General features: G+C 39.4%; 1 protein-coding gene across 5 annotated transcripts in view; it reads right to left on the bottom strand.

Annotated features, from left to right (window-relative positions):
- LOC149153480 (uncharacterized) overlaps positions 1-25,614 on the bottom strand; it is a 421,588-nt gene that overhangs the window by 266,179 nt on the left and 129,795 nt on the right. For all 5 annotated transcript variants that reach the window (XR_016262822.1, XM_089440521.1, XM_089440522.1 and 2 more), the window contains one exon: positions 22,896-22,950. Coding sequence is in view for 4 of the 5 variants with exons in the window: in XM_089440521.1 (XP_089296647.1) it covers positions 22,896-22,950 (55 nt within the window). In the remaining variant the exon portion in view is untranslated. The remainder of the gene's footprint in view (positions 1-22,895; positions 22,951-25,614) is intronic.

Here is a 25,614-nt window from a genome sequence, read left to right as displayed (position 1 = left end):
GAAAAGAATACCTAGCAAAGAAAAGAAGAAAACAAGGAAGAAGCGCGAAGCATTAAGAGATTGTTTTTGGGTCATCTACACCTCACACGTGCGAGTAAACTAAGGCATCAATTGCAGTAGTAAGACCAAAATTACAACTACCTTAGGAGACCGAAACCAGGTGTGAAAAAGTCTAAGTTTGCAAGCCGAATTTCCAAGAAGAAGAAGTCATCTCAAGCCAAGGAGAGAGGAGGGGAAAATCACCATAAAAATCTCACACATGCCATCTAGGGTTTCTGCAGCAGGGGCCGAGAATGGCAGGTCGAAATCGCAGTCCAAGGTTGCATAAGAAGAGAAAAGAATACCTAGCGAAGAAAAGAAGAAACCAAGGAAGAAGCGCGAAGCAATAAGAGATTGTTTTTGGGTCATCTACACATCACACGTGCGAGTAAACTAAGGCATCAATTGCAGTAGTAAGACCGAAATTACAGCTACCTTAGGAGACCGAAATCAGGGGTGGAAAAGTCTAAGTTTGCAAACCGAATTTCCAAGAAGAAGAAATCATCTCAAGCGAAGGAGAAAGGAGGGAAAAATCACCATAAAAATCTCACACGTGCCATCTAGGGTTTTTGCAGCAGGGGCCGAGAATTGCAGGTCGAAATTGCAGTCCAAGGTTGTAGGTCTGAAGTCTAGGTCGAAGGAGAAAATGCAGTTGCTACAAGGCAAGGTTGACTTGGTTTAACTTGGCAAGAAGAGGAAAACTTTGACTTAGTCTTGGAGGGGTCCTTGACAAGAGTCATAGGTCTTGGAATTCGTCGTTTGAAGTTCTATAAGAAGAGAAGAATTCTTGTGGGTTTTCCTCTCAAAAGGAGAGGTTTTGGCCCTGGATGATAGCCTATATCTTGTGTCCTCTTGTCTCATTGTTCTTTATTGTTTGGTAGTTGTTTGATGATAAGAACACTAATTATAATCAAGTTAAGTAAAAATACATCACAAGCAGTTATCAAAGTAAGAAAAATCACCTAATCTAGCTGCCCTAGATTTCTCAACATGGTTTCAAAGCTAAGGTGACAAGACAGGGAAAGGAAGCTTGAAGAAAGGATCATCAAAAGGAGTATCAAGAAAGTCAAGACATTAAAGAGGACATCAAAGCATCAAAAAGGACTACACTACACATCATCTTGAAGAAAGGATCTAAGGAGCATCACAAGGATCATACCATCTAAAAGCACCATCAAGAAGAAGACCTCAAAGACTCTACTTTCAAGAAGGACCCTACCTCCACTCAATTAAACAAGGACTCTACATTTGAAGCACCTTGGGAAGCCTCCACATTCTACATTATCATCCAAGCAAGTAAGAAGGAGTGTTTCAGTAATCATTATCAAAGAAATCAAGGTGATCTCCCTCTCTTTAAAGAAAGGATCACATCTCAAGCATATTTGAAGAAGACATCTCTAGAAGAAGAGGTATTGTCATCTTTGATCCAAAATGGATCTAGTTTTGCCTCCGGATCAAAGTCTTCAAATGCAGATGAAAGTGGGATCAAGTCGAAGTGCTCGTTGATACGATTCCAACAGTGTGAACAGCGCGTAAATCCGAGTCTGGATGAAGAAGTTAGAGCCAATCAAATTTTTGGGAAAACTTAGGGCAAAAGTCAAAAAGTCAAAAGTCAAAGGTCAACCAAGTCAACGGTCAACGCCTATGTCAGCAGGGACACGTGTCAACTCGGGAATGAGCCACGGGTCCTGGATGATGTCAGCAGAGGAGGTGACGTGGCAGTTTGTGATTGGTTCATATGGGCCAATCCGGTGCTGACACGTGGCAACCTGGATTTTGCCCAATGCAGTGTTATTTCCAAAATTTTGGGGATCAGGGAGGATTGAACCCCTGACCTCCCGGAGTGGCCGAGTTTTCGCCGGAGGACCGCACCGAACGAGCTACGTTGGGTCTTGGTAACAGAAGCGGTGAAGTTGTATTTATTTGATGTCGGGATTTTCGCCGGAAAAAGGTCAGACGGTCGAGGTCAACCCCACGACCACCGGACCTTTGATTTATTGTTATCGCATATATCCCACATTCACCGCAAATGCAAACAACATATGGTATATCATACCATACGAACCACATATCAACCAACGGAACAACGGAGCCAACACATATCATATCGCATATCCAATGTATAACGGTGGAATGGTCGGGCGGGGGTTTCGAACCCTCGACCTTCCAAAACCTTATATACAAACGACTTCGCATACCTCCGCTAACCAATATGTCAATAGTTCGGGCTTGAAACAAAGCCGAACTAATTTTTATTTAAACATTGCAGGTGTCGAACCCGCCATACCACCAGTGCACAGACCGAGGTGGTTTTATGCAGGGAAAGGTGGTTTTTGCCAAATAGAGAGTGGTTTTGCAGGGACAGAGGTGGTTTTGGACCATTCCAGGGGGTCTGGAGGTCACAGTGGCCAAATATGGTCGAGTTTATACTCGTTTGACTCGAAATTTCGAGCTGAACGCAGTGGTGAGGTCCATTTCCTTATTTGAGACTCTGTTTTCGAGCTCATACCTGTAACAGCAATTTGAAGACAAAATAAAGAGGTCAGCACTGGAAGCGAAAGGACCAGGAGATGTAGCCAGAAAGTCTGGTGAACTCCTTTATTAAATTTTGTTGTGTTGATGTGTTTGAATGTGTTTTCAACTTGTTTATGTGTTTATGTTATTTGCAATCTTTTCGATCCGTTGCACTAAGTAACATAAACGAATTCACATAAAGTTTGTAATACCTTTTTCATTAACAGATCAATCTTCAAGGAAGCAAACATCATTTATCATCATCAAAATCAAGAAGGAATCAAGTTGAAGATATCACCATCAAAGAAGCATCTTCACTTAACAAGTATCCTTATATCTATGTCTGAATCTACTATCAACATGACTTCATTCTGCAAGGAAAGCAATAAATTGGATGGGTCATCAAATTTCCTTGCATGGAAGAAGAGGATAGATTTGATCCTCATAAAGAATGAAGTTGTTGAATATGTAAAGGGCTCCATCATGAAACCTTCTCAAGAACAAGCTCAAGCATTATCAAAGTATATGAAAGGGGAAGACTCCTTATAGAATCAATCAAGGATTCACTCATCCCTTATGTGGCAAAGATGGAGACATCGAAAGAAATCTATGAAAAGTTGGTAGAATTGTTTTCCGTAAGCACTGCAGGTGAAGTGATATCTTTGAGAATCGAGCTATACAAGATGAAGGTATCAAAGGAAGAAGGGACAGCCTCATACCTTATGAAGGTGTCACAAATAAGAGATCAACTACAAGAGTTAGGGGAAATAATGCCCGATAAAGAAATGACCACTATTGTGCTCAATGCACTGCCTAATGAATGGGGCAACTTTGTATCGAGTATCTATGGAAAGAAGGAAGCCAACCCATTTAGTGAACTTTGGTCATTATGTAAGATTGAAGAAACTAGATTGAAGGCAAAGAGCAATGTTGGATCAAACAAACAAGTTCAAGCATATGCTGCCATGGCTAGGAGAAAAGGAAAGTTTGGTCCTCAAAAAAAGAAGAAGATTAATATGTCAAAGATACAATGTTATGAGTGTAATGAATATGGGCACTACAAAAGGAATTGTCCCAAACTTAAGAAGGGCAACAAGAAGAGAAAGGAAATAAATGATTCCCATATCACCGAAGAAGCAGAAGAACCTAAAAATAAGAAATTAAAGGAGGAAGTGAAAGATCTCTACTATGACTGAGATAATCTCGTTCACTTAGTTCTTTTTAGTTATAGAAGATGATAGGAAGTATCAAGATGCATTAGACCTAAAATAGAGATGACATTATCATAAAAGCTTGAAAGAATAGTTGAAGTAGAAGTCTACATGGTTGTAGCAGTCATCGTGATAGAAAGGTAGTAGCTCATGATATCTTCATTGAAGGCATGAAAAGACAACCGAAATAGTAGTAGATATGGTTGAAAGAAAGTCATCTAGCATGATAAAAGATAGAGAAAGGTCATCATACATTATCATTATTAGAAAGGACCATTTGCAGAATGAGGACCATCGAGATCCTTCACTAGAATCTTTATAAGAAGATTCACCTCTATTTGGAAGAAGCAGGTGTCTTGTTGATAGTCTACATTTCACCTTGTGTGGGATCCATTGTTTAGATGAATGATGTGGAACGAACAAAGTTCGTACTTCAAGTTAAATACTCTAAAAGACTTGGAATATGTAAATCTCCATTGAGGATACAAGAATATATATTAAAACGTATGAATAAGAATGATGTTACAAATGAGAGTGAGGGTCCTTGTATATATAGCCAGGTAAGTACCCTTTCACGAATGGTCATGTCTGTAGAGACATGCCTCTTTGTTTAACTAGCTATTATTTTAACTACATATTATTGTGATTATTATTTATTATCTATATTTATTACTTTTCCATAATTATGTTCATAAAATTGTCTTCCTCTTCAAAAAGCTTTGTCCTCAAATCTTGTTGATGAAAGGGCTTGATCTCGGGCTTGATCTCTTTTTCTGTCTCGAATGTCTTCTCATCCCAAAACTATCATCTTCGTTGATACAAATTGATATGATCCTAGGAGTGATAAATAAAATTGTCGAACTGAAAATGGATCTCACCATCCTAAATTAATCTTCTGTGGAATCTTGTGGTTACTGGATACTTCATGTGAATGGTTATCACAAGACTGAATTGTTTTGTCATTAGTAGTCTTCGGAACATAAGTTTGTTGTTTATGTTCAGAGTGATGCGGATTCGTAGATTGATTGAGATGTTTCTTCCTGTGATTCGGATAAAGATAAAGAGTTCTTTTGTTCTAATAACCTTTGATTCAAGTCTTTTAAGCGCAAATTTTCTTCTTTCTCTGATCGAATCTCGTTGAATTTCTTCTCGACACATTCTTTTTCTTCTTCTAATTTTTTCTTTCTTTCCTTGAACTTATTGAACTTTGCAAGTAATTTTTGGCTATGGTCCCTTAGACGCAAAATTTCCTCTTCCTTTTCTATTAATTTTTGTTCCAGTTTTGCAAGTTTTTCCTCTCGTTCTGTCATTTGCATCAGTACATCATCTTGACATTCTTCTGCATTAAATAATTTTCCACATGTTGGACAACATAATTCGCAATTTTTATGAATCCATGGATATTCAATGTATGTTATACAAAACGAACATTTAGTCCAAAATAATGATTGTTTTGTGGAACTCATATTGATTGCTTTCTTTTCTTCAATTTTACTTGCTTTCACCACTAAAAGTTATTTTTATGCTCTTTCTTCCCACTTATATTCCCACCTTATATTATTCTCTCTTTATAAAGAGTTATTATATTTGTTTCACTTTTTAATAAAAATGCTCATTTATTTTCAATTGACTTTTTATAATCCATTTATTAGCTTGTACTTTCAATAAATATAAATGGAATTAAATCTTTTCTCTTTTCAAATGGAACTTCCTTTTATTACCAAAAATTCTTAACTTTAATTAACCCCCTCTTCATAAAGTATTACCAAGCCAAGACATCTAATGTGAATGGTCAAACGTCACAACCTTTAATGAATGTCACTTTATGCCTTTAATGTATTCAACTTATGCACTGTATGGCCCGATAATCGATTAATTGATTGTAGGGCGTCTAAAAAAATGCACGGTTGACTTGTATAGTAGCTGTGATGATTTATGTCTATACGAAACAAAATAAATAAATAAATGGATGTATGGTGTGGCTAGTGCAGATAAACAAACGTCAATACAACGGTTGTTTTGTTGTTGAAAAACGTTAGGGTGGATCTGCACGACCAGACAAGCACACTTGCAAGGTGGTGGCTGGAGCGTTTGGTGGTGGAGCAGTCAGTGATCTTCAATGGATGCACGCAGATTGCTCTGGTCGATGGCAGCAACTGCAGCGGCATTGCAGAGTGGAAGTGACTGTGATATGGAAGAATTCGTGGAGCAGGGATCTGATAGCAGTGAATAGGGTGGCGGTGGCAGTGGGTCGAAGGCTACAACCACTGTTGGCAACAGTGAAATGTAGCTCGAGGGCCAAAAGGCGGCTCGAAGGGTAGCGACGTGGTGGTGTCTGGGACTACGTCGAATGGCTACAGACTTGCGACTTGAGCAGCGGCAAAATAGGGAGCAGGTCGTGGCAGCAGTGCTCGATCAGTTGTCCAATGTCAAGTTCGAATTTTGTACAACAAATCTATGGCTCTCTGGTGACTAAGGTGTGGTCAGAGTGGTGTGTCGATGGTCGGGAGTCAATCAAGTACGACCACCTTTTTTTATATATTAATTTTTCATATAATTTTTTTTAGATATGATTCTTTGATTTTTTTTAAATCAAATTTTCCTTCCTCTCTTTTTTTATGAATTATATATATATATATATAATCTTTTGTTTTTTTTTTTATCTCTTTTTTTTTTTTTTTAATTTATGGCTAAAGGCCTAAATGGCAATATGGAGAAACTCCAAATTCTTGTAGCGAAACGCTTCAACGACAACAATATTGACAAATTTGACAGTCAAAGACCTAGATCAAAGAACACAGCTCTGTGCAACGGTTGAGCGGCCAAAGGATCGAACAACTCTGATATCAAATGGAACAAAAAAAAGTTTGTACTTCAAGTTAAATACTCCAGAAGACTTGGAATATGTAAATCTCCATTGAAGATACAAGAATGTATATTAAAATGTATGAATGAGAATGATGTTACAAATGAGAGTGAGGGTTTTGTATATATATCCAAGTAAGTACCCTTTCACAAATGGTCATGTCTGTAGAGACATGCCTCTTTGTTTAACTAATTATTATTTGAATTACATATTATTGTGATTATTATTTATTATCTATATTTATTACTTTTACATAATTATATTCATAACATGATGGTATGGTGACAAAGGAGTGCAGCATGTCAAGTTGGTTGAAGTACTTTAATCGTTAAGCAAAGAAAGGAAGTTGTCGAAGGAAGTCTAGATGACCACATCAAGGAAGAGGTATGTATATATTTCGAAATAGATAGATAAAGCCATGTCATCATATGGTTGCAATTAGAATGCTCCATCTCATGAGCATGATCGAAGTAGGGAAAATTTTAACGATGGAAATTTATCTTAAAGTTTAGAAACCTTGGCGAATCCCACTAGTCCATAATATGCAATCTGTAAAATGTTTGGAGATATTTTTGTAAAAATATTCAAATTTCTAATAATTATATATAGTCTCTATATAAATTTTTGGCAATTTTTAATGTAAAATAATTTCATACTATAAAATTTGGGCGAACTAGCTTTAGAAAAAAATGGAAATTAACGAATCATTTTTTTGGAAAAAGTATAGAAAATTAGCCCACCTGCGAATATTAGCCCTTAAAATTTTCCCTGGTTCAAAGAAGAAGGATCTCTTCCTTTAGAATGATGCATGAAGGCATGTCGACAAGGTGCCTTGAACTCTTCTACATATTGATAAGATAAAATCAACATAATCTGACCTCATATATAATATGAGTTGGTTGACAATCATGGCTCCTATGATGAAGGAACTATGTATAGAAGTTCCTGGCGAAGCTATATGTGAAGAAAGGAAGAAGAGTTCGTGAAAGATGCAACCATTGTCACATAAGATAAGATAGGTGATCAACCTCTGATAAATAGAAGAATTGGCTATGACATCTTCATGGAAAAGGTATGAAGACTCTGATAAATTCTGAAGAAGGTATGAAGACCTTGATAGCTATGTTGGAAAAGGAAAACCTCAGTAATATGTGTCTTGGAGATGGACTCATACATGTGCAGGATGTTGATGTTGCAAGAAGTTGATGTCATGACGAAAGGCCATCATAAGAATGTAACTTTGATTTGATATTCATTTTGATTTTTGAAAACATTTGGATGGGTTGTTACAAAGCTACCGAAAGAAGGTTGTAGAAGTCACCTACAACTAATACTCATGTGATTGGATGGAAGATCCTGAAAGAAAGATGACTTGGAAAAGGTAGTTGTATGAAGAAAATCCAGATGTGGACTAGAAGATCACTTTCTAATGAAGAAAAAGATGACATGACTATTGGTTCAACCCTATAGTTTGTTGAAGGAAAGTGATGGAGAAGATGGTCGATTCCAGATGAAGAAGATCTAGAAGATGAAGGCTCTGTGATGAAGAGATTGAAGTTCATGACACTGAAATAGGAGCCCTACAAGTAGCTGATAGCACCATTATCTCCACCAAAGAGCATATGATTGTTGATTGGAAACAAGTCCCTAGTTAAGAGGGAGCTTGGGCAAGTCCCTAGGTAAGAGGGAGCTTGGGTATATTCCTTTTATAGGAGTGAGTATATCTTCCCTAGTTGAGAGGGAGAGATAGACACATCATTCTTGTCTTTATGTTATGAAGAAAGAATGGACAGTTGGATAAAGCATCTAAGATTGATTTCGATACTCTTTGAGGATGTGGTAGGGAATCCAATAGGTAAGAATAGTCAAAGAGGAAATTCCTTGAGGATATGTTATTCCAAGACAAGAATTGTCCTAAAAGGATATACCCTTTGAACACCCGGGTGGAGTATGTGCCTTGAGAGACAATGATGACAGTGTTTATCATTCATTAGTCTCGCCAGCATTGTGCTTTGATCTTGTGGAGAGATAGAGTTGTTAGTCAAGGCCTTGCTATGTGACAATGTTTTATGGTATAATGAGATGCACTAGTATAAGTTGATAAGATAGCTTATGAGATGGTTTACATATCTGACTCTTCTTATGAGAATTCTTCAGTATGAGAATGTCCAAGTACCTTGTATGGATTATGAATACCTCCCTAGTTAAGAAGGAGTGTTGAAATATGTAACTAGGTTCAGTCTTCATTATGACATATGTAATCATGATTTTATGTATTTGATGTAAAGAGAAAAATAAATTTATTATTGTCATTCTTGATGCATGGGTTTCATGCTCAAGGTTATTTGATTTATAGGTCAAGCACCCATTGAGTGCTTCTAGGGCTTGTCATTGAGTCAACAAGTCAATTGAGTCATTGCCATGTATGGAAGGCCCATTGGGGCATCATGTATAAAGTCAAAAGAATTATTGTAAGTCAAATTGTGTCGAAGACACCCTCCAAGACAAGTCGGCCTAAGCAAGTGACAAGTCGGCCTAGATAAAGTGACAAGTTAGCCTACAAGTTGTGGCAAGAAGCTTATATAAGGAAGACCTCAACCTCATTTGGAAGGGAAGCAAGCAATTTCGTTGTAGCATAAGAAGAGAAAAGAATACCTAGCAAAGAAAAGAAGAAACCAAGGAAGAAGAGCGAAGCATTAAGAGATTGTTTTTGGATCATCTACACCTCACACGTGTGAGTAAACTAAGGCATCAATTGCAGCAGTAAGACCTAAATTACAGCGACCTTAGGAGACCGAAATCAAGTGTGGAAAAGTCTAATTTTGCAAGCCGAAATTTCCAAGAAGAATAAGTCATCTCAAGCAAAAGAGAGAGGAGGGCAAAATCACCATAAAAATCTCACACATGTCGTCTAGGGTTTCTGCAGCAGGGGTCGAGAATTGCAGTACGAGGTGTCAGGTTCGAAGTCTAGGTCGAAGGAGAAATTGAAGTTGCTACAAGGCAAGGTTGACTTGGTTTGACTTGGCAAGAAGAGGAAAATTTTGACTTGGTCTGGGAGGGGTCTTTGACAAGAGTCATAGGTCTTGGAATTCATCATTTGAAGTTCTATAAAAAGAGAAGAATTCTTGTAGGTTTTCCTGTCAAAAGGAGAGGTTTTGGCCGTGGCTGATAGCATATATCTTGTGTCCTTTTGTCTTGTTCTTTATTGTTTGGTAGTTGTTTGATGATAAGAACACTTATTATAATCAAGTGAAAGAAGAAGCTAATCAAGTTAAGTAAAAATACATCACAAGCAGTTATCAAAGTAAGAGAAATCATCTAATCCAGTTGCCCTAGATTTTTCAACACATAAAAATATGTGGGAATCACAAAAATATAAAGGTAACTGACCTTAAGTAACCTTGTGTTAAAATTGGCAACTAGGGCCAAATTCCATATGGGTCACCTCATTTATGGCAGCTGATATTTTTCTTGTATTCCTCTCTCCGAGAGGTGTAGGATTGATCTAAAGATCATCCGATTCTGACATGTACTCATGGAAATATGAATTTATTTATATTCTTGACAATTTGTCAAGGTCGGCCAGCAAGAAAAACAGTCATTTTCACCCCCAGCTTATTCTCATTGTTGCATATAAAAGGAGGAGACCTTGTGGCATAATTTCACTCACCTCATCTCACATTCTTCTCTCCTCACTCCTATTGATTGGGTATGCACAAAGGAGCAACATCTCTCTCACACGGGTGGCTAAAAGAGGGGTTTTCTGATTAGGGCAGCGTTGAACTAGGTTGACCGAAATCTGCAGGGTGTCAGTTTGACCAGCGTTGACCAACGTGGACTCCTCCTTGACTGCGGATTGGGTTAGGCTACCTATCCTAGGCAGGCTGCATTTCTGAACAGTTGTTTTGATCACTCGTTAACCACACTTTGACCAGTGTTGACTGTCAAAGAGCTGACCGTAGGTTTGACCAGACGTTGACTAAAGTTTGACTGCATTTTCGGACTGTTTTGGGCTGCCTCTTCTTGCTGTTGGAGGCCGAATTGACTGAGCATTGACTGGGGTTTACTAGAGGTCAAATCTGACCTGTTTGAGTAGCTTTGATTTCGCTGGTTAGGGTTTTGCAATTGCTGTCATAAAATCACAGAATTGTATATTTGTACTATCTCTCTCTCTCTGCTGAATTATTGAAGAATATAAGAAGAATTGATCAAGGGTTTCCCCACATTGCAGTTGTCCCTAGTTGGTACCACATCTTGTGTCCTCTTGTCTTGGCTAGTCTTCTACTGTTTATATTTATGTTCTATCTGTGTTTTACTATCATGTCGATTTGATTGCTATTCTAGAAATTGATATTGGGCTAGTAAGAAATTTGAAGTAAATTTCTCTTAAGCATAGAACATACCAAAATTAACATGGTATCTAAACTGAGGTCAAGACAAAGCCCAAGAAAGAGTGAAATAGCAATCACCGAAGGCAGTTGGAAAGGACAAAAGGCTCAATGGGTTCCTCATCCCCCTTCCTGGCCGAAGAAAAACTCCATGAGAAGTCTAACTATCACAGATGGAAGATGTCTCTTGATCTGACATTGGAAGAACAAGAAGTGTTAGACTATGTGAAGGGTAAAATCTCGAAGCCTCCATCAAATGCACCAGCTGCTACAAAGAACAAGTACACTAAGGGTGAATTCAAAGCGAAGAAGATTATCAGAGATTCTATTGACAAGCGTCTGGTGGCCTACATTTCCGATTTGAACACCTCCAAGGAGATCTACGACAGATTGGTAAGCATGTTTAAGGTTAGTGATGCAAATCAAGTTTTGTTCCTCAAAAATAAGTTGAAGGATATTAAGAAGGGCAAGGACGAGGATATTCAATCCTACTTCTTAAGGATCACCGAGATCAAGAATGATCTTCTATCAATTGGAGAAGTCATTCCTGACAGGGAACTAACTATCACTACCCTTGGAGGGCTCCCATCCGAATGGTATATATTTAGAACCACTCTTCTCAATAATGATCGAATTCCGAGGTTTGAAGAATTGATGTCGAGATGCATTCAAGAAGAGACAAGGATGGTGGAGCAAGAAATGCCTTCAAATAGAGGCAACCCCACTGCTTTCTCCTCTCATGCCAAAAGGAGAAATACTTTTGGGTCTAAAGGTCATTTCAAAGGAAAGCCCGGATCGAAGGGTGGAAGGAAGGGAAGATGCTTTGTTTGCAATAAATTTGGCCACTATGCGAGGGAGTGTCCAAATAGAAAGGACACATCACATGATGATGATCACAATCACTCCAAGGGCAACTTCAATCACACTCAAAGGAATGGCATGTTCAATGGCAAAGGAAAGAGGAATGCGGGAAGACTTGGATCTACTTCTTGAAAAAGAAGGATGAAGTGTTCACCTGGTTCCGTCACTTCAAAGTCTTGATCGAAAATCAAACCAAAAAGAGAATCAAGATATTAAGTACTGATAATGGGACCGAGTATGAATCCAATGAGCTCCATGACTTTTGCAAAGAAGCTGGCATTAAGAGGGAGACCACAACACCATACACTCCTGAGCAGAATGGTGTGGCTGAAAGGAAGAATCGTATGATTGTGGAAGTTGTCTGTGCCATGCTCCATGATCAAAGGCTTCCGAAGTTTCTATGGGCCGAAGTTGCGAATACCACTGTATATGTTCAAAACCGATGCCCTCATCAAACATTGGACTCCAAGACTCCCAAAGAAATGTTCACTGGTAAGAAACCCAATGTCTCTCATTTTAGAATTTTTGGAAGTCCCTTATACTTTCATATGCCAAAAGAGAAAAGAAGAAAACTAGGTGCATCTGGAAAGAAAGGAATCTTTGTGGGCTACAGCGAAAATTCTAAGGGCTATAGAATTTATGTCGTTGGTCAAAGGTAAGTTGAGATAAGTCATGATGTCACCTTTGATGAAGATATGGCTCTTAGTGTTGAAGAAAGTGTAACTAGGTTCGGTCTTCATAATGACATGATCTTTGTATTTGATGTAATAAAAGAGAATAAATTATCTTTGTAATCTCGCTGCATGGGTTTCATGAGCAAGAGGTGTCATTAGGTGAAAGACTTCTTCTTGATGTCTTTAGAATTTATTTCTATGTCAAAGAATCATGTCATGAGTCCATGTAAATGTGTACAAGTCTTCAACTAGTGTAGCAACCCTCCAAGACCAAGATCAATGCCCCAAATCAAGCCCTCCAAAGTCTGCAAGCAAAGCAATAAGGAGATGATCACGTCGGCTACAAAGAAATGAATTAAAATGTATAAATACATGTCATGTCGGCTTGAAATAATGGACACGTCGGTTCATGAGTTAAGGTCAGCTTACATATATGGATAACCACTATAAATACCCATGAAGGGTAGACGAAAGTGACATGGAAAATTTTAGATGTCTCTGATGAGCCGCAGTGAAGGGTAAGCCGCAGTCAATGGAGGAAGAGGAGTCGCAGTAAGCCGCAGTCAAAGTCAACGAGCCACAGTAAGAAGCTACAGCAAATCCGCATTTCTCTGTGGGATATATCTAAGGTTCAGCTACCTCCTCGGATGGGTACAAGGAGCAGCAGAACTTAGATTATCCTCCTCTCGGCATACCTGTGATGTCCTCGAATGGATAAGAGTAGATAATGCAGCGTGAAGTGATGGATAGTATACCCTCAGCCTTCACACATACTATATTCTTGTAGCAGCCAGCATGAAGTCTCAGTATTGATCTCAGTGATATGGATGGCAGTGCTTTCCTTCTCAGTAGTGGATGTCTCAATGATAGTAAGCTCAATGATCATCCTGTGATGGATCTCCGAATTCCATACTGAGTCTCAGCATAAGGTGAAGGGGCAGTAGAGCAGTCAATGTATAACAAGAAGTAACAGTACTAAAGCTCCAGCATACTGACTATGAAGGAATGAATTATACAGTGATGATAAAACATAGTACACAGTCCACATGAGGAAAACTTCAATGAAGATCTCGTTGACATAATGTAAAGACTGGTATAATGAAGATCTCAGTGCATCAATGAAAGCATAAGAGATCACCATGAAGATCTCAATGAATCACATTGATATAGAAGCAACAGTGAAGATCTCAGGGATGCTGTAGTGATAGCTTCAATGATGCAGCAATGAGGATGATCTCAGCAGCGACAGAAAGAAGGATTGATGTCTTGGTCTTGGAGAGGCAGAGTGTGTCAAGGGTCATGGTCTTGGTATTCATCAATGGAATTTCTATAAGAAGAATTTATGCATGGTTTTCCTCTCCAAGAGGGAGAGGTTTTGGCCCTGGCAGATAGCCAAACATTTGTGTTCTTGTCTCTCTTTTTTTGTTTTGATAGCAGTTTAACGAAGTTAAATTACACATGATAATAATAAAGTAAACAACAAGCTAAGATAAAGACTGCATAACCACTTCACAAATTGTTATCATGTAACAAAGAATCACTCTAATTATGCATGCCCTAGATTCTTCAACATGGTATCAGAGGGATAGGTTCAGCAGTCAAAGGAAGGGCAGAAAAGAGACATTCAAGAATCAAGTATCTACAAGATATTAAAACAGCTGAAGATCTACATGGCAGAATCAAACCCTAGATCAGAAACCAGTCTACATCAGCAAGGGCTTCAGATGTCAACAGTCTTCAGATCTCAGGATATGTAACAGCAGTTTTAACAAATCCATCCGCAACTCAGTTTGGATCCTTCTTTATAAAGATCAAGGTCCAATAAGCAGTTCACAACTTCAGTCATCTTCAGCAAGGGTTTTGAAGGTCTGAAGTCAAAGTCTGATCTATAACAACAGCCTTGGTGTCTCTCACACTCCACACCATGGCATGATCTCTACATTACAGTGATGGATCTCTTCAAAGAACAGTTCGGATTCCCATTCAAAGAAGCAGATCATTTACAGCATGATTGGCATGGACAGGACTCAAATCAGATGCTACACTATCCTATCACATCATGGCAAGCAACCTCTAGTTGATACTGCAAGGACCAGATGTTCAAGTCAATTACTCTTGAAGGACTTGAAGATAAGCTTCAGCAAGGATCCTATCAAGTATCAATGCATCTACCTCAACATCAGCCAACATGATCAAGGTGAAGATCTTGTCTTCACATATCAAGTAAGTATCTTTTATTAATCAAGTTTTTGTTTATTGACTTCATCAGTGCAAGAAGATCTATGGATTAGATAAGTCATCAAAAGGTTCTTGCAGTAGGATTGACAGAATCCTTATAGAAAGATGAAGTCAGTATATTTAGTTCTCCTTTGAAGTCATGAAGGTCCTATAAATTAAGAAAGGAGACATAAGAAGGTTGCATAAGGATATACTATCTGAAATACAATAAAGAAGAATGAAGAAAAATCTTCATGAGATCTTAGTTACGAGATCTGGGAAAAATGTTGAGAAAATAATCATTATTGATATTGATAAGCAAGGTAACAGATGTCCATGAACAAGAAGGTTACCTCAATCAGCGGTCTATGGTCTCTATGTCAGATAGAGAAAGGAAAAATTATGAGTCACATATAAGTGCAGATAAGTAAAGGGAAGGTTGATAAGACAAAACAGTACTATGGAAGAAGAACTCATATCGCCGGAAGGATGGAGGAAGTTGAAGAAAGGATCAGGGAAAGAGGGAGTAATAGATCTCCATTATGAACGAGATAGTATCCCTCTCAAAAGGATCCTATTGAGAGTTCTCGCAGATATGATCATAGTAAAATGGATTATGGCATCATGGAAGCAAGAGCTCGCATGGAATCATGAAAAACATGGCTCTTGGGAATCTCGTTGTATATTGAAGGAATGAAAGAAGTCATTCAAGACAAAGGAAACATTTGCCAGATGGGGATATACTAGATCCTGAAAGGTCTCTAATAGGGATCTCAGCGGAGGATCTCCTAGTTCGAAAAGGCAGCAAATGTCTCGTCAGGACTTCCAACTTTTGGAACTCATGAGATGATGGTATATGAAGCACACCAAGAGATTGAGGATTTGTTCAATCAAGAAAGTTGCTGAAAGATACCTGAAGGAAAAATGAGGTATGTATGATTATATTTGTATTTACATTTGATGTTGTGATGTCATGTTATATGGTTGCAGGTAAAATGGATCAAGCATGATCAAAAGGGAACAGATCTCCTCCTCTGAAAGGATGCAGAAAGACATAAGTCAAACTAGATGAAATCAACATAATATGTCCTCATAATATGGTATGAGGTAGTTGGTGACCATTGAAGAACTACAAGAGTTCCTGGGAATGAAAGACATGAGGATGAAAGAGATCGTGAGAAATGCAATCATGATGAAGGCAGTCAACATTCAGAGGATCAGGAAGACTTGACCAAGAAACCTCCCGGAATAATGTGAATACTTTGATGGAAGTCTAAAAAGATGAGGACCCTTGACAACAGATATCATCGGTTTATGTGTCAACATGAATGCAGGATGATTGATGCCTACAAGAAGATGTCACTGGAAGAAGGCCATCACCAAAAGGTAATATGTGATTTGTTTTTAGTGTCTGACCTCTTGGAAAAATCTGGGTATGTGTGCAGGATCAAGGAAAGGAGAGTTGTGAAGGATGTCAAAACTATGTACCTTGTGATCTAGAGCAATCACTGTTGAAGAAAAGTGAAGACAGATGAGCTTATGAAGGAAGCCCCAGATGTAAAGCCAAGGAGGATACTTTCCAGGAACAAAGGAATGACATGACGAAGGAAAGTGATGGATGGCTGAACCCTACATGTGAAGAAATTGATGACATCGAAGTCTTGGATCGTCAGTGAACTAGAAGACCCTATAAAGCGTTGATGATAGATTCCCTGGGTAGGAGGGAGCTTTGGGAAGTTCCTATGAGCAAAGGAACTTGAGCAAGTTTCTGAGAAAAGAGAAACATGGAACTCGTCCCTGATTAAGAGGGAGAGTTAGACACGATATTCTTGTCTTCAGTGTGGAAGAAAGAATGGACGATTGTGTAATCATCTGGCATCCGACACTCTTTAAGGATGTGGTAGGGCATCCAAGACAAGAGTGGGCAAGAGGACCGATATTCTTGAGGGCTGGGAACCCAAGATGAGAATAGTCCTAGTAGGGCATACTCGAAGAACACCCGGGTGGGTATGACCCTAAGAGAGACAATGATGATGTGTGTCTATCAATCATTGGTCTTGCCAACATTGTGTGCTCTGATCTAAGTGAGAGATAGAGTTGTTAGTCAAGGCCTTGCTAAATGGAAACAATGTTGGTTGAAATGATGCTATAACAGATGGATTGCAAATCCGATTCTTCTTATGAGAAATTCTTCAGATTGAGAATGACCAAGTACCATTATGAATACCTCCCTAGTTAAGAGGGAGTGTTGAAGAAAGTGTAACTAGGTTCGGTCTTCATAATGACATGATCTTTGTATTTGATGTAATAAAAGAGAATAAATTATCTTTGTAATCTTGCTGCATGGGTTTCATGAGCAAGAGGTGTCATTAGGTGAAAGACTTCTTCTTGATGTCTTTAGAATTTATTTCTATGTCAAAGAATCATGTCATGAGTCCATGTAAATGTGTACAAGTCTTCAACTAGTGTAGCAGCCCTCCAAGACCAAGATCAATGCCTCAAATCAAGCCCTCTGAAGTCTGCAAGCGAAGCAATAAGGAGATGATCACGTCGGCTACAAAGAAATGAATTAAAATGTATAAATACATGTCATGTCGGCTTGAAATAATGGACACGTCGGTTCATGAGTTAAGGTCGGCTTACATATATGGATAACCACTATAAATACCCATCATGGGTAGACGAAAATGACATGGAAAATTTCGGATGTCTCTGATGTGCTGTAGTGAAGGGTAATCTGCAATCAATGGAGGAAGAGGAGCCGCAATAAGTTGCAGTCAATGGAGAAGGGAGTCGCAGTAAGCCGTAGTCAAGGTTAAGGAGTCGTAGTCAAAGTCAAGGAGCCGTAGTCAAAGTCAAGGAGCCGCAGTAAGAAGCTACAACAAATCCGCATTTCTCTGTGGGATAGATCTAAGGTTCAGCTACCTCCTCGGATGGGTACAAGGAACAGCAGAACTTAGATTATCCTCCTCTCGACATACCTGTGATGTCCTCAAATGGATAAGAGTAGGTCATGCAGCGTGAAGTGATGGATAGTATACCCTCGGCCTTCACACATACTATATTCTTGTAGCAGCCAGCATGAAGTCTCGGTATTGATCTCAGTGATATGGATGGCAGTGCTTTCCTTCTCAGTAGTGGATGTCTCAATGATAGTAAGCTCAATGATCATCCTGTGATGGATCTCTGAATTCCATACTGAGTCTCGGCATAAGGTGAAGGGACAGTAGAGTAGTCAATGTATAACAAGAAGTAATAGTACTAAAGCTCTAGCACACTGACTATGAAGGAATGATGTATACAGTGATGATAAAACATAGTACACAGTCCACATGAGGAAATCTTCAATGAAAATCTCGTTGACATAATGTAAAGACTGGTATAATGAAGATCTCAATGTATCAATGAAAGCATAAGAGATCACCATGAAGATGTCAATGGATCACATTGATATACAAGCAACAGTGAATATCTCAGGGATGTTGTAGTGATAGCTTCAATGATGCAGCAACGAGGATGATCTCAACAGCAACAGAAAGAAGGATTGATGTCTTGGTCTTGGAGAGGCAGAGTGCGTCAACGGTCATGGTCTTGGCACTCGTTAATGGAATTTCTATAAGAAGAATTTACGCACGGGTTTTCCTCTCCAAGAGGGAGAGGTTTTGGCCCTGGCAGATAGCCAAACATTTGTATTCTTGACTCTTTTTCTTTGTTTTGATAGCAGTTTGATGAAGTTAAACTACACATGCTAATAATAAAGTAAACAACAAGCTAAGATAAAGACTGCATATTCACTTCACAAATTGTTATCATGTAATGAAGAATCACTCTAATTATGCATGCCCTAGATTCTTCAACACTTAGCAAGGTTGACAATCTTCCTATTCCAAGGAAGGATAAAGAAGCTGACACCAGGAAGCCGAATGAAAAGGAAGATGAAACGATGCTGGATGTTGAAGAACCTATGGATCCTATTGATCCTCCTCCTCAAGAGCCCTCCTCCTCTAGGAAGAGACCCTCATGGCTTAGGGGGACTCTTGAAGATGCCAAGAGACATATTGCACCCAGAGGGACTTTTCGTGAAAGAAAGAAGCTGACTAGGTATCAGGGATACTTGACCATTATGAGCACCATCATTCAAAATGAGTCTTCATCATTCGAAGAAGTTGTGAACCATCAAGTATGGAAGGATGCTATGAATGAAGAATACGAGTCCATCATGAAGAATGATGTCTGGGATGTGATCCCCAGACCCCAGGACAAATCAGTTGTCACCTCGAAATGGCTTTACAAAATCAAGCATGGAGCTTATGGGAGTGCTGAAAAGTACAAGGCTCGCTTTGTTTCTCAAGGCTTCTCTCAAAAGGAAGGTGTGGATTACGATGAGATATTTGCACCTGTTGCCCGATACACCACCATCCACTCGATCATAGCCCTTGTTGCTTCACAAGGATGGAACCTACATCAGATGGATGTCAAGACCGCTTTCTTGCATGGTTCGATTAAAGAGGAAGTCTATGTGGAACAACCCAAGGGGTTTGAGATTCATAATCAGGAATCTCATGTATGCAAGTTGAAGAAAGCTCTCTATGGGTTGAAGCAAGCACCCCGAGCTTGGTATGAGAGGATCGATAGCTATTTGATGAAGCTGGGATTCACTAGGAGTGAAGTCGATCTGAACCTTTACTTTAAGGTTGAAGATGATAAGCCTCTCAAACTGGTGTTGTATGTTCATGACCTCTTTCTGACTAGTGTAGACCCTCTCATTCACAAATGTGGAACAACCCGATGGGTTTGAGGTTCATGAACAGGAATCTCATATATGTAGGTTGAAGAAAGCTCTCTATGGATTAAAGGAAGCACCCCGAGCTTGGTATGAGAGGATTGATAGCTATCTGATGAAGCTAAGGAGTGAAATCGACCCAAACCTTTACCTGAAGGCTGGTGATAATAAACCTCTCATACTGGTACTTTATGAGGACAACCTCTTTCTGACAGGTGCAGACCCTCTCATTCACAAAAGTAAGAGGGAGTTGGCATCCAAATTTGAAATAAAGGACCTAGGACTGATGCACTACTTCCTAGGGTTGGAGTTCTAGCAAAAGCCAGGAGAAATTTTCCTATCTCAAGGAAAATATGTTGTGAAGATAATGGAAAGATTTGGGATGGTGGACTGCAAGCCTGTGACTATCCCGATGGAGCTTAACTTTAAGAAGTTATGTGGTAGTGCTGTCGGACCTGAATTAGGAAATACTTTTGAGTATCGTCAACTCATAGGAGCACTGATGTTCTTGGTGAACTCCCGTCCGGACATATGTTTTGCAGTTAACATGTTGAGCAAATATACGGTTGAGCGTCATCACTCACATTGGATTGGTGCCAAGAATCTTCTGAGATATCTTCGGGGCACAATCACTCATGGACTGAGATACACTGTCGGAGATGTGAGGCTGCATGGTTATTCCAATGTTGATTGAGCAAGCAGTGTGGTGGATCGCAAGAGCACTTCCGGGTGTTGTTTCTCTCTGGGTTCTACTTCAATATCCTGGATGAGCAAGAAGCAGAAGTCGGTGGCTTTGAGCACCGCTGAGGCCGAATACATTGTTGCGAGTATGGCCTCCTGTGAAGCTGTCTGGTTGAGGAAGCTCTTCAGTGAGCTATTTGGACATATGCTGGATACTACCATGATCCTCTGCGACAACCAGAGTGGGATTTGTTTATCTGAGAATCTCGTATTTCATGATCGCTCCAAGCACATCGATATCAGGTACCACTTTATTCGGGATATGGTACAACGAGGAGTAATAAGGCTCCATCATATTGGGACTGATGAGTAGGTCGCCGACATTCTGATGAAGCCCCTAGGAAAGGTCAAATTCTTGACTTTTCGAGAACGACTAGGAGTCATGGAGAGACCCTCTTATGAGGGTCCTATATGATATGTACATTGAGCTCTGGGAGCTCCGGGGGGCTTAGGGTACTTCTTGGAGCGATGAGCAACCATAGGGTGAGTGGTTCAGCCTTCCCCTAGTGGTTTGCTATGTATAGGGTGAGTGCTTCAGCCTTCCCCTGTGATACCCCGTGGCGACATGTACGCAGGATGAGTGGTTCATCCTTCTCCTGCTGAGACATCCTACAGTCTACCCACGCAGTCTGGAACTCATGGGAAGTACCTCTCATCTGGCCAATGAATAGGGAAATGAGGATAGGGACCATAGTACTACCGATGGATGCATCGTGTACTACTGTACTCCCTATGCTAGGATGAGATCGATCTGGGATCAATTGGAACTGACTTTGGGTCAGTAAGAGTGGTATGAGACACTCTCTTTATTTGGAACTAATTTCGGATCAGTGAGAGTGGTATGACACACTCTCTTCATTGGAACCGACTTTGGGTCAGTAAGAGTGGTATGACACACTCTCTTCATTGGAACTAACTTCGGGTCAGTAAGAGTGGTATGACACACTCTCTTTTATCTCGCACTGACTTCGGGTCACTAGAGAATGGTATGATACATTCTCGATCAATTCTTCTTCCTCATAGTTCAGCGGAGCATAGCAAAGAAGGGCAGTGCATTTAAGGCAGAGATAGTACCGACAGACAGATGGATTAGCAGATGGAGTTCTCCCTAGTTGAAAGGGAGTGTTAAAATTGGCAACTAGGGCCAAACTCCATATGGGTCACCTCATTTATGGCAGCTGATATTTTTCTTGGATTCCTCTCTCCGAGAGGTGTAGGATTGATCTAACGATCATCCGATTCCGACATGTATTCATGGAGATATGAATTTATTTGTATTCTTGACAATTTGTCAAGGTCGGCCAGCAAGCAAAACAGTGATTTTCACCACCAGCTTATCCTCAACGTTGCATATAAAAGGAGGAGACCTTATGGCATAATTTCACTCATCTCATCTCACGTTCTTCTCTATCTCCTCTCTTGATTGGGTCCGCACAAAGGAGCAGCATCTCTCTCACACGTGTGGCTGAAAGAAGGGTTTTCTGATTAGGGCAGCGTTGACCTAGGTTGACCGAAATCTGCAGGGTGTCAGTTTTACCAGCGTTGACCAGTGTGGACTCCTCCATGACTGCGGATGGGGTTAGGCTGCCTCTCCTAGGCAGGCCGCATTTCTGAACAGCTGTTTTGACCACTCATTGACCACACTTTGACCAGCGTTGACTGTCAAAGAGCTGACCGCAGGTTTGACCAGACATTGACTGAAGTTTGACTGGATTTTCAGACTGTTTTGGGCTGCCTCTTCTTGCTGTTGGAGGCCGAGTTGACTGAGCATTGACTGGGGTTGACTAGAGGTCAAATCTGACCTGTTTGACCAGCTTTGACTTTGCTGGTTAGGGTTTTGCAGTTGCTGTCATAAAATTACAGAATTGTATATTTGTACTATCTCTCTCTCCCTGCGGAATTATTGAAGAATATAAGAAGAATTGATCGAGGCTTTCCCCACATTGGGGTTTGTCTCTGGCTGGTGCCACATCTTGTGTCCTCTTGTCTTGGCTTGTCTTCTACTGTTTATATTTATGTTCTATCTGCATTTTACTATCATGCCAATGTGATTGCTATTCTGGAAATTGATATTGGGCTAATAAGAAATTTGAAATAAATCGCTGTTAAGCATAGAACATACCAAAATTAACACCCTGTTAGGCAATTAAGCTGGGTTCAAAAATCTATGGCGAAAATCTTGCTTCACAAAATATAGAGGATGTTTCAGGAAAATGTTGCAACCATTGAAAAATTATTCTATTGTCTATACATGTATTTGGATTCAGTTGAGAGCGGGAAAGACAAAGATGATGAGAGACCAGGATACTACTTCAGAACATTATGGTTGTATTTCACTAGTCCACTGCTCACAGAAATTACAGTTATTAACTGTAGCTGGTTATCATCTGAAACTTTTACATTCGTGCGAAATATACATAAAATAAATTAATTTATCTCTATATACAATGAGCCTGATATAGCCTAGTTGTGAACAGCTCCAACTCTGGAAATTCTTTTGCAACCATGGGAGCACAATATGATTCAACATACAAAAGTTTCCTTTATAGAAACTACAACTAAAAGCATTTTGGGAAACCAAATGCCCTTTAAACATATTACCTTTACACTCAGCAGTAAACATCGGTTTACAAGCAAGAAATCTCCAGGCAAAATTCTGTAAGCCCAATAAATGCAAAAAAGTTAGACTTCTTCAGAAGATACATGAAATGCATGCATGACCACACAGAAAGGTTCTGCAAATAATTCTCCTTGGAGAATTTTGTTTTTAAGTAAAATAAGAGTTTGAAAAACAGATGCAACTATTAGAATAATAAAATATATTGTCGGAATCTTCCTTTGTTACAAAAACCGACTGGATAAACAACAAAATACATTGCTAAAATTGAATTCACTATAATTAAGTCAGAGTTTACTCTTGTAAGGCATGATATTATTATCCTGAATACAAAGTTCTCAAAATACGTGTTTCAGGCCTAACATAAATTAAAAACACCAAGTACCACATTCAAATCTGTTAATTAAATACCACTTGAACCCTAATAGTAACATACACATGACATATTTTGCCATTATCCATATAAGCAGATATGAAAATATAAAGTTGAGATTAATTCTAAAAAGTACTTAAGACTTTATACTTTTATCTGCACTCACATGGTTTTTGCTATGTTGCCAGGAAATGTGGGTTCGGAGATGGGTGTGTCACTTTTTGAAACAGGGTATGTGGGTTCATCGGGGGTATATTATAATTTATATATATTATTTATTGAAATCTTCCAGCTTACATGTTAACAATTGTTTAAGTTGAAACCTAACACCTAACAATATGCATGTTACAATTGTTTAAGTTGAAACCTAACAATTTGATACTCATCTATGACACTGGCTGACAGACTAAAATCCTTTTAAAATACACATACATTTCATTATTAAGTTGAAACACAATGTTGTTAGGGTCTATAATAAAGTTAATGACAGGGACGACATATTCATTCTAGAAAAGATGATTTGATTCCTATTAGTCAAAGAATACCTATAGATGAAGCTAACCTCGAGGAAATTCATTATTATCAGTCCCTCAGAGAATGTTTCCAGATATCATAATGCCATCCTTCTACCAATCCTTTCATGAACAACACTTTAGCTTATATATTTAGTGGACCTACTAACTACATCCTAGTAAACTATGAACGCTGAGAATAGAGTTTGCACTGAAAATAACATAACACCCCGTCCAGTATGATTCTACCATATTCAGATAAAAGTACGGTACATCGATTTGGCTGCATTAACCTAGCAATCTTTAAAACCCAACTTCAACTGTAAAAATATCATTATAGTGAACTGGTTAATTAAGGATGCATTAAACTTATTAAGTTATTTGTAAGCTACTCTTGGGCAGGAGGAGATTATCTTCCATCTGATATATCATATGTATATCCGATACCCAAATCATTTCTCTATCATTTGTTTGATACTAGAATTTTGAACTTCCATGAACTTATTCAACACAACGACAAGCCATTATGTGGAATGTGAGAAGAAAAGGATTTCTGGACAAAGGAAAAAAAGCCATCAAGAACCCCTCACGCACCCGTTTTCGGGGTTCACACACCCATTTTGGGGGTTCGGCGAACCCATTTACACAAAAGAACCCAACCCGAAGATACTAAGAACCAGGTCTACTAGGAAGTATCGGGTTCATTTGGGTTCGTCTGGGAAGTACCCATTCCAGCACCCGGTTCGTGGGGACGAGAACCCGGGACAGGTTCACGAACCCCACCCCCGGGTTTGCGAACCCGTGCAACACAGGGTTTTTGCAAAACAGAACAAAACATTAAGTTGGGAAACTAGTCCCAGATTCCGGAGACTCTCAAAAATGTTGGTAAAAAGGAGAAAGGAGGAAGTAAAATGGGACGAGGTAAGCCATCCACTTCAAAAAACAAATGAAACTCCTCTCGTGGAATATAGGGGCACTGGTAAACCCCAATAAATCCCAGGCAGTAAGAGATCTAGTTAGGACAAAGAATTTGTAGGTCCTTTTTATTCAAGAGACCAAACTGGTAGAAGAAGAAATGTTAGCTCTCTCAAAATCAATTTGGAGAAATAGTGAAGGGGCGGCCCAAAGCTCTTCAAGAGCCTTTGGAAGCCTATGTATTCTTTGGCAAACTTCAAGTTTCAACCTCATCCACTACTACAAGGAAAGGTTTTGGATCGCAGTTCGTTTGGAAGACTCCCAAACAAAGGAAACTTTCTCTCTAATAAATATATATGCTCCATCCACGTATGGGGAGAAAAGGGTTTTCTGGGACTCATTGATAAGCTTGAAGGAACAACAATGGCAGAAGGACTACATAATTCAACGTCACCATCTTCCCATCGAAAAAGAAAGGAGGATCAAATGTATGTGACCCATTTAGAGAAGGTTGGAGGACTTGAACAATGAGTGGGATCTATTGGACATAATCCCAAAGAGAGGAAAGTTTACGTGGACATACAAGAGAAGCGGCTCTGGGTTTATAGCCGCCAAGCGTGACCATTTCCTCCTTCATAACAATGGGATCTTAAAAGGAGTAGAGTATTATTCTAATATCATGGCGAGAGGGAACTCAGATCACAAGCCAATCAGGCTCATTTTAGACCCCCCGGATAATCTGGGTCCAATCCCCTTCTGCTATAACCCTGGCTGGTTACAATTTGAAGGAGTCCCAGAATTAATTAAACGAGATTGGATCCTGCCAGTCTCGAGCTCTCCAACATTTGTTTGGGAATCAAAGCTATAGGCAGTCAAACTAGCGCTCAAAGCCTAGGTCAAACA

Source organism: Pinus tabuliformis, chromosome 9 (genome assembly GCF_031772625.1).
Source record: "Pinus tabuliformis cultivar Carrire ecotype Pingquan chromosome 9, CPIR1, whole genome shotgun sequence".
Lineage (NCBI taxonomy): Eukaryota > Viridiplantae > Streptophyta > Pinopsida > Pinales > Pinaceae > Pinus > Pinus tabuliformis.
The sequence above is the reverse complement of the archived record's forward strand: the minus strand, read 5'-3'. Positions and strand labels throughout refer to the sequence as shown.